Source organism: Podarcis muralis, chromosome 6 (assembly GCF_964188315.1).
Source record: "Podarcis muralis chromosome 6, rPodMur119.hap1.1, whole genome shotgun sequence".
Classification (NCBI taxonomy): Eukaryota; Metazoa; Chordata; class Lepidosauria; order Squamata; family Lacertidae; genus Podarcis; species Podarcis muralis.
Genome location: NC_135660.1, coordinates 64,484,387 through 64,500,888, shown reverse-complemented (window position 1 = coordinate 64,500,888; position 16,502 = coordinate 64,484,387). Strand labels below are relative to the sequence as shown.

The window sequence follows — 16,502 nt, the reverse complement described above, 5'->3', positions numbered from 1 at the left end:
TGTACAATTTCCAGAGGGGGGAAGCACCTGATCAGTGTTCCAAAAGGGCACAACGGCCTTTTTGTTCTTGAAACACCTCTAGAGGGTGAAGGGAGTGATGAGAAAGCACAGGCACAGTGTGCAACTGATCATACTCATGTTTCATGTGCTTGCGTGTGGCACAAGAGAATGTCACATGGTTCTTGTGAGGATATCCAGATGCTACCGGAGTGCACTAAAGGGTGCAAAATAAGAGAATGTGGTAGACCCTTAAAGTGCAGGGCTTGCAGAAAAGCGAATGTAAAAGGGTGTGGTTTTCCCAGGGTGGAGAGGGTAACCACAAAGCCTTTTGAGCTTGTGCATGCAGACCTTTTTGGTCCCATGCCAAAGCCAAGTCTAGGCGGGGCCAGGTTTGTGCTGACACTTTCAGATGATTTTACCCAGAATTCATGGGTGCACACGCTGAAAACTAAGGAAGAGGCAACGCAACTGATCAAAGATTGGATTGCGGAGGTGGAACTAAGGTTCTCCACCAAGGTGCAGGGGTTCCAGAGTGACCGATGTGCAGAGTTTACTGGGTCTGCTCTGCAGAAATTCTTTCACCAGAAAGGGATACGTCACAAGGTGACTTCTCCTCAGGAGAGGGGAGTGGCAGAGCGTAGGTGCAAAGCTCTGGTTCAAGCAACGGAGATTTTACTGGATGACTCTGGTTTGCCTCAAAGCTTTTGGGTGGAATCGATTAAATCTGTAAATTTAACGAAGAATAGGTCCTACAATTCAGTGGTAGGTGAAACCCCGCATTTTATGCTTCACGGAGAGAAGCCGAACCTGCATTTCCTCCGTGTGTTCGGTACGAGAGCCTTGGTGCCGGTACCAAAGTTTCTGCAAGAGCAGGGTGGTCCAAAGGTCCAGGAAATGATCTTCTGTGGGTATGAACCTGCGACAAAGGGGTGGAGGTTTGCATATCCAGAAGGTGATCAGACCAAGCTTCTGATCAGTAAACATGCTGAGTTCTGTGAGCAGGATGGTTGGGCAAGGCGCAAAGCGAGCCCTGACGTTTACTCAGATTGTCTGTCTGATTCTGAGGAGGAAGGAGAGCCAGAGGCTGAACCTGATGATGAGGACCAGGTCCATGACCAGGGTTCAGAACAGGATTGGGCGTCTCCACAGGTTGTTAAAGGAGTGTCCAAGAGTGAGCCTTCATCTCCTGTTAGCATAATGCAGAAAGCTCACAGACGGGTCAAGTCAGAGGGGGAGTCTTCTGATGGAGAAGACACACTTGCTGACTCCAGTGGGTCAGAAGGAGCACCCCAGTTTGTGCCCAGGCGATCATCTCAGGCAACGAAGGGAATTCCACCTGAGAGGTTTCAGGTCACCAATGCGTGGGTTGGTTTCGCTCAGTGCGAATCTGAGATTTGTGAGGAGGTTCAACAGGTGCCTGACAAAGACGCCAGGAAGGGGTGAAAGGCAATGGGGAAGGTGTTGAAGTCTCAGAGGTCTGTGAATGTGTGTTCACAGTTCCCTCAGAATGCAATACAAGAGGGGGTGTGGAGAGAATCAGAACTTACAGGGTTAAGATGTTCTGAGTGACATCTCACATTCTGAGGCGTGGTTTAGTACACAGAGGGGAGTGTTCTCTGTGCTTTTTGTTGTTTCGCTTTTGCGGAGAGAGACAGCAAGATGAGTGCACTGTCGCCAGGAAAGATTTAAGAGCTGTTTTTCTACACGAATAAAGACCAGAAACAGATAAGAAGGAACGCTTGCGTGAAGCCTGATTTATCATACACACACACACAGCAACAGTTTCACGCTGCGTGCACTCTGCTACAGTAGCTGACCGGAGAGCTAAGGGAAGAGCGTGGGCTCCAGATATTCAGCTATGAAAATATCCGAATAAATAATACTGGGAATGAGCTGGCTGGCACTGCATGATCCAGTAGTGTCATGGCATCAGCGGTCAGTCACCTTTGGGTCAGCTTACTGCTTAGGACATGGGACGCGGGTGGCGCTGTGGGTTAAAGCCTCAGCGCCTAGGGCTTGCCGATCAAAAGGTCGGCAGTTCGAATCCCCGCGGCGGGGTGCGCTCCCGTTGCTTGGTCCCAGCGCCTGCCAACCTAGCAGTTCGAAAGCACCCCTGGGTGCAAGTAGATAAATAGGGACCGCTTACTGGCGGGAAGGTAAACGGCGTTTCCGTGTGCTGCACTGGCTCACCAGATGCAGCTTTGTCACGCTGGCCACGTGACCCGGAAGTGTCTCTGGACAGCGCTGGCCCCCGGCCTCTTAAGTGAGATGGGCGCACAACCCTAGAGTCTGTCAAGACTGGCCCGTATGGGCAGGGGTACCTTTACTTTTACTGCTTAGGACACTGTCTGGGAGGGGAGAACCCTAGAATGACAGTAGCCAGGGTTGCTGGGCTGGCCGTGGAACAACAAGGGGAGGTGCCACCACAATATGCTGATCTGAAGTAGGTCTTCAGTGAGAGGGAGGCAGATAGACTACCCCCCCACAGGCCCTTTGACTGCCAAATCAACCTACTCCCAGGGGCTCAGTTGCCGGTGGGTAAGCTGTACGCCATGTCAGACCGGGAGATGCAGGTGTTGCGGCAGTTTATTGATAAGAACCTGAAGAGAGGGTTCATAAGGGAATCAAAGGTGGTGGGGGGCAGTCCGGTGTTTTTCGTAGACAAAAAGGGGACCAATCAGCCCAGGTTGGTCGTAGATTATAGGGCCTTGAACCTGGTGTCAGAATCCGCGACCTTCCCAATGCCAAGGATTGATGACATTTTAACCCGGGTGAGGCAGGGGAAGATTTTTACCAAGCTGGACCTCAGGGGGGCATACAATTTAATTAGGGTAAGGGAGGGGGACGAATGGAAAACGACCATGTTTACCCCCCTGGGGGCCTTTGAGTACTTAGTCATGCCATTTGGATTACAATCAGGCTCTGCCTATTTTCAAGGATTCATGCACCACGTGTTGGGGCCCCTGCTGTACAAGAATTGCGTAGCCTTTTTGGATGACGTCTTAATCTATTCGGACAATGAGAAGCAACACGTCACAGATGTCAGGGAAGTGCTACAGAGACTGCAGAAGCATCAGTTGTGGGTCAAGCTGGAAAAATGCCAATTTCACGCCAGGGAGGTCGAGTTTCTGGGGTACAAGTTGTCAGACAAGGGCCTAGCTATGGACCCAGGCAAGGTGAAGGCAGTGCTGGAATGGAAAGCCCCCGAAACCCGGAAAGATGTGCAAAGGTTCTTAGGCTTCAGCAACTTCTACAGGAAGTTTATAAAGAACTTTGCTCACTTGACAGCACCCATAACAGATTGTCTCAGTAGCAAAAAGAAGTTCGCGTGGACAGAAAGTGCACAGCAATCCTTTGAAAGGCTGAAGAAGGCGTTCGCTTCGGAAGAGCAGCTCCTGCACGTTGATCTGGAGAAGCCCGCGAGACTGGAGACGGACGCGTCCGACCGAGCTGTGGGAGTGGTCCTTTTGCAGCCCGGGGCTAAGCAGGACTGGAGGCCGTGTGCCTTTTTCTCAAGGAAGCTGAGCAAGTCAGAGCAAAACTACACAGTGCATGACCGCGAACTGCTTGCGATCTACGTGGCGTTTCGGCAATGGAGACATCTGTTGATAGGGGCGCGGCACAAGATCCAGATTTGTACTGACCACAAGAACCTGGAGTACTGGCGGACCGCGCGAGTGCTCAACCAGGGACAGGTTCGATGGGCCCAGGAGTTCGCCAAGTTTTCCTTCAAGATCAGATACGTACCGGGAGAGGAAAACGTTAGAGCAGATGCTCTCTCTCAGAAACCGGGATACCTGGAGGGAGAGGGACCACCAGAAACCCGACACGTGTTTCCCGAGGACCGATGGGTGTGTGGGGGAATGTTGGTTGGGAAACGAGAACTGGCAGGGCTTACTAGAGATGACGCGTTCGCTCAAGCAAAAATCAGGGAACTCCGGGACGGAAGGGAAGACCATGGAGGGTTTGAGGAAAAGGAAGGGGTACTGTACTATAAGGGGGCACTGTATGTACCAGGGGAGACCTTGAGGGGGAAGGTACTTAAACAGCTCCATGACAACCCAACAGCTGGGCACTTTGGGCAGCACAAGACCATGCTGCTCGTCACCAGGCAATTCTGGTGGCCAAAGGTGAGGGAAGACGTACGGGAGTATGTACGGGGGTGCGACCAATGTCAGAGGGCAAAGGGAGAGAGGGCTGCCCCCGCAGGGTTACTGGAACCCTTACCTACGCCGGGGAGGCCCTGGGAGGTGGTGTCCATTGATTTTATGACAGATTTGCCCAAGTCAAGGGGGAAGACAGCAGTCATGGTAGTAGTCGATCTACTGACAAAAATGTGCCATTTCATAGCTTGCTCACACGCGGTGACAGCAGAGGAGACAGCCAGGTTGTTTGTGGATCACATTTTCAGACTGCACCGGGCTCCTTCGAGGGTAATCTCGGACCGCGGGAAACAATTTACTTCCAGGTTCTGGAGGAAGCTCATGAGCTTGCTACAGGTCGAGGTGAGCTTCTCGACGGCCAGACACCCCAAAACCAATGGGCAAGCAGAGAGAGCGAACAGTATACTCCAGCAATACCTATGCTGCTACGTCAGCGAGAGACAGAACGATTGGGTAGAGAAATTAGCTTTGGCTGAATTTGCGTACAATAACGCGGAACACGTGTCCACGGGAATGAGCCCGTTCATGGCCAATTATGGGTGTCACCCCAGGGCCTTCCCAGGGAGGGGGGAAGGAAGCATGGAGTGTACCCACGGCCGAGCAGTTTGTAGAAGAAATGGAGGCCTTGCACCAACAACTCAAGATGAACTTGGAGCAAGCCAAGGAAGTTTACAAAAGGCAGGCGGACAAGCACCGTAGGGAGGGGGAGGCCATACGGGTAGGAGACTGGGTGTGGTTGTCAACCCAAGGGTTACCCCTAAAGGGAGGGTGCAAGAAGTTGCAGCCGAGGCGGCTGGGGCCCTTTGAGGTAGCACAGCAGGTGAACCCAGCGGCGTTCAAACTCAAGTTGCCAGACAGCATGAAGATACATCCGGTGTTCCATAGGTCACTACTCACACCGTACAGGGAAGGGCGAGAGTTTCCAGGGCGGGAGGGAGGAGTCACCACCCACCTGCGGGTAGAGGAGAGGGAACACCGCAACCAAGCCACGGAAATCCTCGATTCAAGGTGGCGAGGTCGACAGGTGGAGTACTTGGTAGCTTGGGAGGGAGAACCCAGGTCAGAAAACACGTGGGTCCCCGCTGAGTCAATCAATGACGGGTATCTGGTGGAAGAATTCCACAGTTTGTTCCCGGAGAAGCCAAAACCACTAGCGAGATTCTGGGAGGAAGAATTTGGAACCACAGACGACGAAAGGGAATTTGTGGGTTTTCCTGCATCCGAAGAGGAGGGAGGTGAGGTGTCAGAGGGAGAAGAATCAGACTGGGAGGCCCACTCTGCGGGGAGAGATTGGAGCGGGTGGGAGGCTGGTTTTGAATCCTCAGAGGATGGTGACAGCACCTTCAGGGGATTCCCCGCGTCGTCGGGCGAGGAAAGAGACAAGGTTGTATCAAAAAATTGCGCCAGGCGTGGAGGGGGTCCTGGGGAGGAGGTGGATGTCAGGGAACTGCCATCGGAGCCAGAGGGAGAGGGAGGGCTCCAGAGGGATTCCGAAGAGCGTCCCGGGAGGGAGAGAAGCAGCACATCTTCTGGGGAAGGAAATCAGCGTAACGCCAGTGGAGAAGGGGGGCAGATGGGGGAATCGGCGAGGTGGCTCCAAGACTCCTCGCCGGGAACCAGTGGAGAGAGCACAGGTCCTCCGATGCCCACACCCTCCCTGCACAGAAGGCTTCCGCGCAGAGAAGCTAGGTGGAGACTAGGCGTCAAAGAGCTTCTTTGCTGGAAGAAGTTCAAGAAACGCCCACTAACAGATTCTGCCAGCGATTGAGACAGCCACGGGCGTGCGGCTGTCCAGACAGAAAGGGCTCATTCAGGCAACCAGCCAAGGGTGGCATTGATTTACACACAAGCAACCCCTAGAACCATTACAGGTGAGGTGGCCAGGGACACAGCAGTGAGGCTGGGCCAGATTCCAGGGCCCAGAAACCCCCAGAAACAGGGCAGGAATCCCTGCAAAGGGGTGCCTGATTTGTGCCACTTCAAAATTGTGTGCCCGGAGCCATGGTCCCACTGCCCCCATGCTGCGCCCCTGACACAGTGTGGGGAATTTCTATGAAATGGAGCTAGAAACTATTGTCATCAGATCAACAGTGCAATATTGCGGGTAAAATAATAGCTTCTTTCACTTAAGTTCACTCATGATCCCCGCGGTGTAGAAATTTAAATTGGTACGTTTCTCATTATATTTATTTACTTACTTACTTTCTAATGGTATATGCATTGCTTTAACAGATGATTGCATTTTTTGCAAACCTGTACCGACTGAAGATATTGAATTTTGACCACGACACAAGTAAAGGTAATATTTGGATCTAGTTTGGTGAGATTTTTAGTTAAAGTGATTGGTTTATTTGGATATTAGTTACAATTTTTAACAAAACTGAGAGACTGAACTGATGCATGCAGAATACTGCATAGCAAAATAGTCCACTGAAGAAGCATAAAATGCCAAAATGTGTTTGGTATTTCAGTTATCCAGAAAGTTTGATTAAAAAACATTAAAAATATCTTATATAGCCATATCAACTATCTAATTAATATAATTAAAGAAGTATAAGACCATCTCATGCATTGTACATAAATTTTATTTTTATTAGGGTTTATTGTATAATTGTGGATATATTATTTTGATAAATAGTCAGTTTATAGATTTACATATTAGAATTTGTTAACGTATTCATGTGCATCACAGCCATTAGAAGACATCAGAAGGCAACCCTGTATTGGGAAATTTTTAATGCTTGATGTTTTGTTATGTTTTTATATATGATGTAAGCCAGCCAGAGTGGCTGGGGAAACTGCCAGATGGGTGGGGTATAAATCATTATCATCATCATTATCATTATCATTACATTTTGTGTATATAAAGTCTGGTTATAAACGTCAAAGATAAACCTTTAACTATTTTGTTTCATATTGCAGCTACATTTTATCCACCATGTATTATATGAACAGCAGCCTTTGCCATCAGTAGCTATTGCCACACCTTACCAACGTCTACCATCATATAAAGAGAGAAGGGAGGGAGGGGAGGAGAAAGAGGGGAAAAGAGATGCAATTAGTGAAAAATTCTTACCTGGTTGTGGTGAGCCATGTTCTCTTCCTTGCTACCCCAGTCAAAACCTTTGAACTCCTTACTCCTCCTATTCTGAAAAAAGAAGTGTACCATATTTTGAAAAAACTAAATGGGGAAATTATTATTATTGCTGTTAATTATTAATCAATAAATACCTGAGGATCATTGTGCAGTTTACTATATAAAAACACAAAAGCACATAACATAATAACAAAACAATACGCACAGACACAACAGGCACGGCAGGTTGTGAGGAACGTAGAAGAGAAGAAAAAGTTTTTGCCATCTGCTTTTTATTCAATATTTACAGAGAGAGGCTTGGAACACAGCCTCTTGGGATAATGGCATTGTCCGGAGTGACTCTCCACTCCCCCTTTTCTCATTTGTCATTGTCATCATCTCCCTACGGGTGCCATGGAGGGCCCTCTGTTTCTGAGCGTTTTGCTCTACTACCTTCAAGGCTCGCTGGGTTCTGGGAGAGAGGGGGTCTGGAATACTTTCTAAACACATTGTGTCCGTCAGCTGTCCTCCCTCTGGTGCTACCTCTTCCCCCTCCACGTCTCCCTTCATTTCCCAGCTTTCCCCCTCATCTGCCTCTGAGCTGTGACCTTCCTCAAACCCTGTTGTAATTCTGAACTGTCTTCTTCTTCTCTGGAAGGGTCAGGCTGGGGAGGAGGTCACTGGGGAGGAGGCCATAGGTTGTCTAATTAGCCAAAGGCCGGGGAGAAGAGGAATGTTTTTGCTCAGTGCCTAAAAAAATATAATGAAGGGGCTAGGTGAGCCTCCCTGGGGAAAGCATTCCCAAATGGGAAGCTATTGGGAAAATGGCCAGTTCCTATGTGGCCATCCTCCAAATCTTTCATGGAAGATTAAACTTATGGGGACTTAAGTAAGTCAAAATATATACCAGGGACCAGGAACTTCCACGCCACAAGACAATCTTATTCTGCCAGGGGATCCAGTTTGGCCCAAACACTTCTCCCAAAGTCTCCCACCTACTATCCAGCTGAGATTGCCGCTGAAGCCAGGTGTGTGTGTGTGGGTGGGTGGGTGGGTGGGTGGGTGTGTAAATCCTACTCAGTTTGCCAGAATTCCATGCAAATCCCTTCCCAATTCAGAAAGGAGATTCTCTTAAAAGACTTGTTAAAACAGAACAGCAAGAGGTCTGCATCAGAATCTCCAGGGAAAATAAAGAGGAGGGATCAGTTTCATCTGCACCTTGCAACACACTTTGAAATCCTCCATTGCTACAACAGGTAATTGACAGGTAGGCGGCCCCACCCTGCTTTTAAATGTGACCTATGAAACTAATCCTGATAAAAAACTCCTGTGGTATCAAAAAGATTCCCCAACCCTGATTAGTTTTTGCAAGGCCATGAAGAAATTACCAGCAACTACATTCAACACCAGGTGCTCCCAGATCATGGCACTTCTCGGCCAGCCTTCTGCTACTGACACACAGCCTTCACTGGCCTAGAACCCTCCAGATGTTCTGGACTACAATTCTCATCAACCCCAGCCAGTGTGGCTTGGCTGATGGGAGTTGTCATCTAAGCAAGTTGGCACTACCAACACCTGAGGATTTAGGTGCTACCTGACTCCAGTGAAGCACGTTCTGCACAGATGTCCCAGCTGGGCAGTGTGATAAATATACATTGATTCGAGTCTGAAAGAAAGAACAAAGTGATTAGCTGAATTTATCTCAAAGTGTAACAGCCATTTCAATTTCATTTGGTTTGTTTGAACAAAACAAGTGCACTCTAGTGCTCAACATCTGGATATCATGCAGGAATCAGTGTTTAAGTAGCAATTACATGCCAGTTTTGGAGATCAACTTGACACTTCAAACTAGCTGCAAATGCCAATATTGTGTTACCAAACAAGAGGGAAATTCGCTTACAGCAAAGCATTGCCCCACAACATAAATACATTTCTACTAATACTGCAATCCTATGCACATTTACTAAGAAGTAAATTGTACTGTGTTCAACCAGGTTACACCCAGGTAACTATGCACAGGATTACAGCCCCAGTTATAATATTTTTCTTTATATAGTACACCCAGAGCAATTACAGACATATCAAATAACATCCATTTGTGCAGTGGGCCATACCATTGTGTACATTCCTCCTGTAGGACATGAACTCACTCCACCCTGCTTTGTTGCCATGTCCGGTTGTGTTACCAACCATAATTAAGGGCCACTCCTAGACTCTTATCAGGAACTATGAACTGAAACTCAGTATTGCTCTTAACTATGGTCCTATTGCATCATGGTGGCAAGGAAGACACAGCCTTCTTGTGACCCATAAGGCATTACCTGCATTCTGTTTTGGGGAAGTGGACCCCTGTAGGGGGAATTGCACAAGGGCCCCCAAGCACCTTAACTAGGCGTTGGTGCACACCATGACTTCTCACCTCTTCACATGTTTCTTGGGCTGATGTGCAGCATCTTTCAATGCACACAAATATTAAGTTCCAATTTACAAGTATCTGTACACAAAGCCGTATTGGTTCATTTTGTTCTTATTTTTGCTCTTATTTCTATTGTGTATTTAATATTTGTTATATTGTATTGTCTCAAGGAATGTGGCAGCTGTGCCCTCTTAAGGTTTCTGCCTTAATGCGACCAGACAATAATTTTCCAACAACAACAACAACAATAATAATAATAATAATAGCTCTGTCCATTTGGACACCTCTGAAGATATTTCACCCCATTCTGCAAGTCTTTTTTAAATTTGAGGTGACAATTTCAACCTTCACCAACTTGGACATCTCTGAAGATATCATTGCCCAAACTATGGGACAGCTCCAACCAATCAGGTTGCCTCTCAATATATCATCGCCAAACTTGGTACGAGGACTCCTGAGGTGGATATATTAGTCTTCAACTATGTTTGCATGCAGGGCACCATTTTGAATCAATATGGTAGACCAATTTAACTCAAATTAAACACTTAAATTTAAGTGGCAGTCCTGGGTTGGTTTTTGTGTGCGCGCGCAGCCCAAAATATCACAAATTACACTATCCACTAGTGCTCAATGAAGTAGTCATCTGGGATCCACTTCTCCAGGGGTAATTAAGATATGGATGTTATAAGCAGCAACCATTTCAAAGAAGCCTCCACATACTTTTCTTTAGATCACACTCTTTACCTCCTATTATGTAGTTAGAAATCTTACCAGATTCATGTTTTTCACATTAAAGCCCATCCCTAGGAAGAAAAAACTGGCACAAACATGATCAAGTAAGAAACGATTACACAGGTTAGTAGCAAACCATTTAAAAGTTTTGCTTTGAGCAGCACACTGCTTGGTTCCAAATATTACCTGTCAAAACAAAACATTAGTACACAGGTCATTTTGTTAGTCAAGACTGCTTCCCTAGAGATACTTCCAGCAATATCGGGTAGCAAGAAAATATCACAAACAGTATTATGAGAATCTTCTACTCAGATTGTTAGGCTAGAATGCCCATTCAACAATCCATGGCCATAATAATAATAACAGCAATAATTCAAATCCCACATACATAGTCAAACAAAAGGACCTTCTGCTGTATTCAAGACATGGACATTGTAATTTCAGCCATCGAAGAGACAGGATGACACAGTTAAAGTGCATCTTGAGATGCATGCAATGTGCAACTGGCACCCTTGCAATGTGGTTCAGGAACAAACATCATTTCAGTAGGAGCCCAAATATGCAAAAGACTTGCTGTTATGCAAACATAGCCACAAATAGACAATAGCCAAATCGTTGTGCTGTGCTTGAAATCACTTAATTTAGGGTTGCCATACGTCCAGACATATCCAAAATACCACATTCAGAAGTAGTGCCCAGATGTTGGGCAAAAAAGCTCAACAATTTAAAATATGGCAATCCTACTTAATTCCCTAGTAATTTCAGCAAATGATGCCTTCTCTATTGTCTACATGGTAACATAAGGGAGAATGATTTTACTGCCTTGTCTTCTGACTTCTCCAGGTTGAGAATACAAGGAGTGGCTGTTCCTACAATCTGAAAAGGGCACTTCAATCTGCTTTTGTCTAGGGTAGAAGTAGTGTAGCTGTGAATCATAAAGCTCCCAAGGTAATCAAATATCCCCCTTGCCACAGTCAGTATGGGGCTTTAGACAATCCACAATCTCTCGTTCCCAATCCTCCCTCCAACCAGACTCTAATCTGGAAACAAAACTGATCATGTTACAATGTTGTTGTATGAATTACTGAGCTAAAAGTGGGTGAGGGGGACATTTGGCCAACAAAGAAGCCCCCAAAAGCCTCCAACATGATCAGCAAATGTTTCTGAGCCCAGAAAATGAGCTCATGTGCCTGTAACTGCCCACCACACTGTGATCATCCCAAGTTATTTCTCAGTAGATTGGTTTGGCTCTCTTGTCCTATAGTCATACATTGTTTAATACTTAAAATAAACCAATAATGTAATAAATACACGCTCCTATAACTGTTCAGCATTATTGCTTTAAAGGCAGCTGAGTTACGCACAGGTGTAATCTGCCATCATACTATCAAATCTTCATGGAACTTCTATATATACAGTTTTCCCCATCAGTGGGAGCTGCAAGTTTGTACCAAGTCCTTTCATTTGGGCTCTTGAGGATTGTTCGCACACCAGCACCTCTTTCTTTCCTGCCCGCAGCAGGTGTTTTGTGCTGGCACCCATGCTACTTACAGCAAGATAGAAAAATGGGCATTCCAATTTTTACAGATCTGCTTAGACTGAGCAACACCCTGATACCAAATTTCAGCATTCACCAGCTTGAACAGTTTAGGTGTCTATGAGAATGACAAATGGCCTCAGGTCAAATGATGGATACATTCCCAAGTTCTTAGCTGCAGCCAAAGATATTTGCACCCTCTATTTTCAACAAATATTTGGTCCAAAATGCATACTTTGACCAAGGATTCAGGCATGTGAGTGATCACAGCTGATATTGGGCTGATAGAATAAACCGTGTTGACCGATGGTGCCAATCCAAAGAACATTTTTATCTTCTGGGCGAGCTGTGGCATGGTTGAAAATGCAATGAATGCTAAGAAACAAGATGGGAAATAGAAATAGAAGATAAATGAATATAGCAAGCACTACTGACTTGATCACAATACAAGAAAAAAATCTTAGCCTTTTCTCATAACACAAAAGCAATAAATACAGTCAATCCTCAGTTCCTGAATGGCTCTGTTATGGAACATTTCAGCTCCCAAACACCGAAAATCCAGAAATAAATGCTCCAGTTTTTGTACATTTTTCGGAAGCCAAATGTCAGACGCGGCTTCCGCTTGAGTGCAGGAAGCTCCTGCAACCAATCAGAAGTCACTCCCCAGTGTCAAACTTTTCGGAAGCTGAATGGATTACATTTGACAACCGAGGTTTGACTGTATACATTATTGTAAGACCTGTGAGGAATGGCTTATGGTCACATGCTTCTAGTCAAACAAAATATTGGAAAGAACACGCTCATATCCCCTCCTCTTGGGAGCCTTAATAAAGTACTTCCAGGATTGTTAAGCTACAGTTTCCTGTTACATCCCGACTCAGAAACTTCTGTTTAAATTCCAACTACAAACCAGGTTTGATCCTGGCTTGAAATCCAGGATTTTATTCAAATTAAACTAGACTTTGTCAGCTGAGATGAACTGAAGCAACACAAAGCACATAAAACAAGGTTTGTGAGGGGAGTACAGTGGTACCTCGTGTTACAGACACTTCAAGTTACAGACTCCATTAACCCAGAAATAGTACCTCGGGTTAAGAACTTTGCTTCAGGATGAGAACACAAATCACACAGCAGCAGTGGGAGGCCCCATTAGCTAAAGTGGTACCTCAGGTTAAGAACAGTTTCAGGTTAAGAAGAGACCTCCAGAATGAATTAAGTTCTTAAGCTGAGGTACCACTGTATTTTATTCCATACACTTCTTTCTCTAAGTCCATAGCAGCTTTGAAACATTTCTTTTATGGGAAATGTTACTAAGGGGAAAATGCAGGAAACCTACACAGGGATTGTTATCCAAGATGGCTCTCCATGTCCAGTGGCTCTATGTGTAACCACTGTACTATGACCCAAATCTCTCTTGAAATTAATATACAACACCAACTGTACAAATAAACATGTTGCTATTAGAATTGTCAACATGTGTTTCAGAAGCTTCCTAACCTACCCATTGTGGTGCCCTGGGAATGACCAACATAAAATATTTTCTCTTGTCCAGTTTTTCTCAGGATAAAATTTATTGAAGCTGGAAGGTCATATTTAGCCATTTCATCAAAACTGCAAAGAAAAGGAATAACAGACTGTGTTTTACAGACTTGCATACAGACTTCTCCAGCCAATGCAATACAATATCTGGCAAACCAGAGATCACCTCCTCCATGGACTACCAATTCTCTGAACATTTGTGAAACAATCTGATTGAAATTAAGCCATGATTCATCTTCTTTAGATAGTTCCACTGGCACTGTTCACTAGCAGTCAATGCAACACTATGAGCTGTTCACTGAAAACTTTTCAGGCGGGTAGTAGGAGATGGATGATTGACTAAATGGGTATAGTAAACCTGTTGACGACTGCAATTAGTCCTACAGGAAAAGGCAATGACCCAATGCAAAGATCCTGAGGATCCATGTGGATCCATGCTTTTTAACCATGTTTTTGCACCATTGCAGCCCCAGGCAACAGTGGGTGCGTGATTTTTTTGGTGCAGGCTGTAGCCATGGACATGCTATGTGATCTGATGGTGAATTTGGGGTGACCCAATGCAAAGATCCTGAGGATCCATGTTGATCTATGCTTTGTAACCACATTTTAAGTGGGGAGCGAAGGAAAAACAAAGAAGGGACATGAGAGGGGTGTGCAGAGAAGCAGCTGGCTAAGAATGCTGGAGAGGGATTTAACGGGTGGGAGGAAAGAAAGGCAAAAGTTCCCCCCCCAAGCCAGCCATCTCTCTCTCTCTCTCTCTCTCTCTCTCTCTCTCTCCCTCCCTCCCTCCCCCCCCTCTCTCTCCCTCTCCCTCCCCCACTCTCTCTCCCTCTCCCCCAGCAGCACCGGAGCACAGAGAGGAATTAGAAAGAACGACACTCTGCTTGCCTGGAGGGGAGGGGCTTTCCCTGCTCTTTGTTCCGTTTCAGCAATCACAGCAACGAAACAGAGAAGGGTGGGCAGTAAGACCCTGAGGCAGAATGCAGGAAAGCAGCCACTTCCTCTTTTCAGGTTTCCCTTCTCCGTGACTCACGATTTGACTTTTGCCTGATTTTTTGGCTCCAGGGACCACACATTCGCTCTATAACACGCACAGACATTTCCCCTTCCTTTTTAGGAGAAAAAATCTGCGTGTTATAGAGGGAAAAATACGGTACCACCTAACTATCTGTCTCCAGGCACTGCTGTTGTCTGCAAGAGATTCCCACAAGGTGGGGCTGATGTTGCTAGCCTTCACATCATGTTTGGAAACATCCTTGTAATACACAGTTGGTCGGCCAGTGGGACTGCTGCCTGAAGTCAGTGCCCATAGAGAACATCTTTGGGGGATCTTATCATCTTCCAGTCTTCATCAGAGCATCTAATTCCCCACATGAACAATATGTGCTGTTTGTTTGTTTGTTTGTTTGTTTGTTTGTTTGTTTGTTTGCTTGCTTGCTTGCTTGTTTGTTTGCTTGTTTGCTTGTTTGCTTGTTTGCTTGTTTAAAGAAACAACTACCAATTATATTTACTTGGAAATATATTTCTATACCTTCAGATTATCAGGGTGCTGTTCAATGTTGAAACAGAAGAGGAAGAGCATGGCAGATTAAAAACCCCAAAAAGAAAACTAGAAACCAGAAACACATAATGAAGTTTAGAAAGATCACTCTACCTGAATTGCCAGAATTCTTCTTGCTCCACAGTATAGTTAATGTGTTTCATGGACCAAGTGTTCCCTCTACTGTTTCCTAGCCAAACATCATAGCCAGCATCAGCCAGTATGAAGCCCAGGCTGTTGTTGTCCAGATTTGACACCCAGTTATTGCTACTGCCAAACAAGCCATGTTGCAGAAACACTGCGGGCTTCGGATCTGCAATGGAAGTCTTTTAAGTATAGTTATAAGAGGTAACTTCAGTGTTTCTTTCCAACAAGACAGTGATCCATCAGAACCTTGAATGGCAGTTGTTGTCATTCCATATTGCAAGTAGCAGCCAGTGAAGTGGTGCAGGTGGGGCAATGTTACTCTCATGGCTTCCCGGCAAACTGGGTTGCTGGTGCTTACGGAGAGCAAGAAGGGAATGGGAGAAGTGCATGTTGGCGGAGCCAATCCAATTCCCTCACCTCTACGTGCAACACCAGGTCAAGCTCCCCCAACCTTGCCTCTCCCCTCTTCCTCTCAATAAGCTCCAGTGAACCAATGTGTGGGGAAATCAGGAGAGCATTGGTACTCCACAAACGCCACTTCACTGGAAGCTACTGCATAGTACCTACTATAAACTTGGGGCACAAAGAGTGCATGGGCAGCAATTTTATATGCCCATGCATATAAATAACTCCTGAATGCAATATGTAAAGCAAGTCTCCTCTCCCCCCCCAAAAAGGTCCCCTCTCCCCAGTTATTTGTAACAGGCAATATTGAACCATTCCACTCACCTGCCACAGAAGCACCACATATCTTTTTAATTATATTTAACTTCAATTTAAATTTTTAAATATTTAAACAAATGTGTCATTCCACAAACAGCCCTGTGTTCTCTGATGCCTATAACCATGTTCCATCAATGTTGTGTATGTAATAAAACTACGTTGATTTATTGAAACAGATTGATTGAAAAGTAGTGATTTTTTTTCTTGTCTGTTTTGCTCTCTTCAGCCATGGGTTGTCAGGTTGTCCATGAATGTTAAATCACAGAGTGGTGAGATCCAGATCTCAAACAAGTCTGCCTTTAGAAACCTCTTACCCCTTGCAATACTACACTGCAGTCATTAAATGACTAATGATACATTTTGGGGAAAGCTGTTAAAATATTTCTGACTATTATGATAGAAGTGTTGTTTCAGAATCCAAAGGGATATGTTGTTTTGTCATAAGGCCTGCTTCATGAAAAAGCTTTTTTCCAAAACAAAAAAACTTAGGGGCATTGCCACCACATGTGCATAAATGAGCCAGTGACATTACAAATTCTTGAACTGATATATTTTTAGTCATCTTATTCAATAAGTCATCTTATTCTTACATTTTAAGCCATTTTACTCAAATATTATCTTATATTGGG

General features: G+C 45.6%; 1 protein-coding gene across 2 annotated transcripts in view; it reads right to left on the bottom strand.

The window, feature by feature from the left end:
* The window catches only part of LOC114597297 (putative lysosomal acid lipase/cholesteryl ester hydrolase), a 28,393-nt gene that overhangs the window by 6,595 nt on the left and 5,296 nt on the right, over nucleotides 1–16,502 (bottom strand). For both annotated transcript variants that reach the window (XM_077930472.1, XM_077930473.1), the window contains exons 3-8: nucleotides 15,118–15,316; nucleotides 13,426–13,535; nucleotides 12,160–12,299; nucleotides 10,427–10,573; nucleotides 8,834–8,905; nucleotides 7,240–7,311 (exon numbers count right to left, since the gene is read on the bottom strand). In XM_077930472.1, coding sequence (XP_077786598.1) covers nucleotides 7,240–7,311; nucleotides 8,834–8,905; nucleotides 10,427–10,573; nucleotides 12,160–12,299; nucleotides 13,426–13,535; nucleotides 15,118–15,316 — 740 coding nt within the window. The remainder of the gene's footprint in view (nucleotides 1–7,239; nucleotides 7,312–8,833; nucleotides 8,906–10,426; nucleotides 10,574–12,159; nucleotides 12,300–13,425; nucleotides 13,536–15,117; nucleotides 15,317–16,502) is intronic.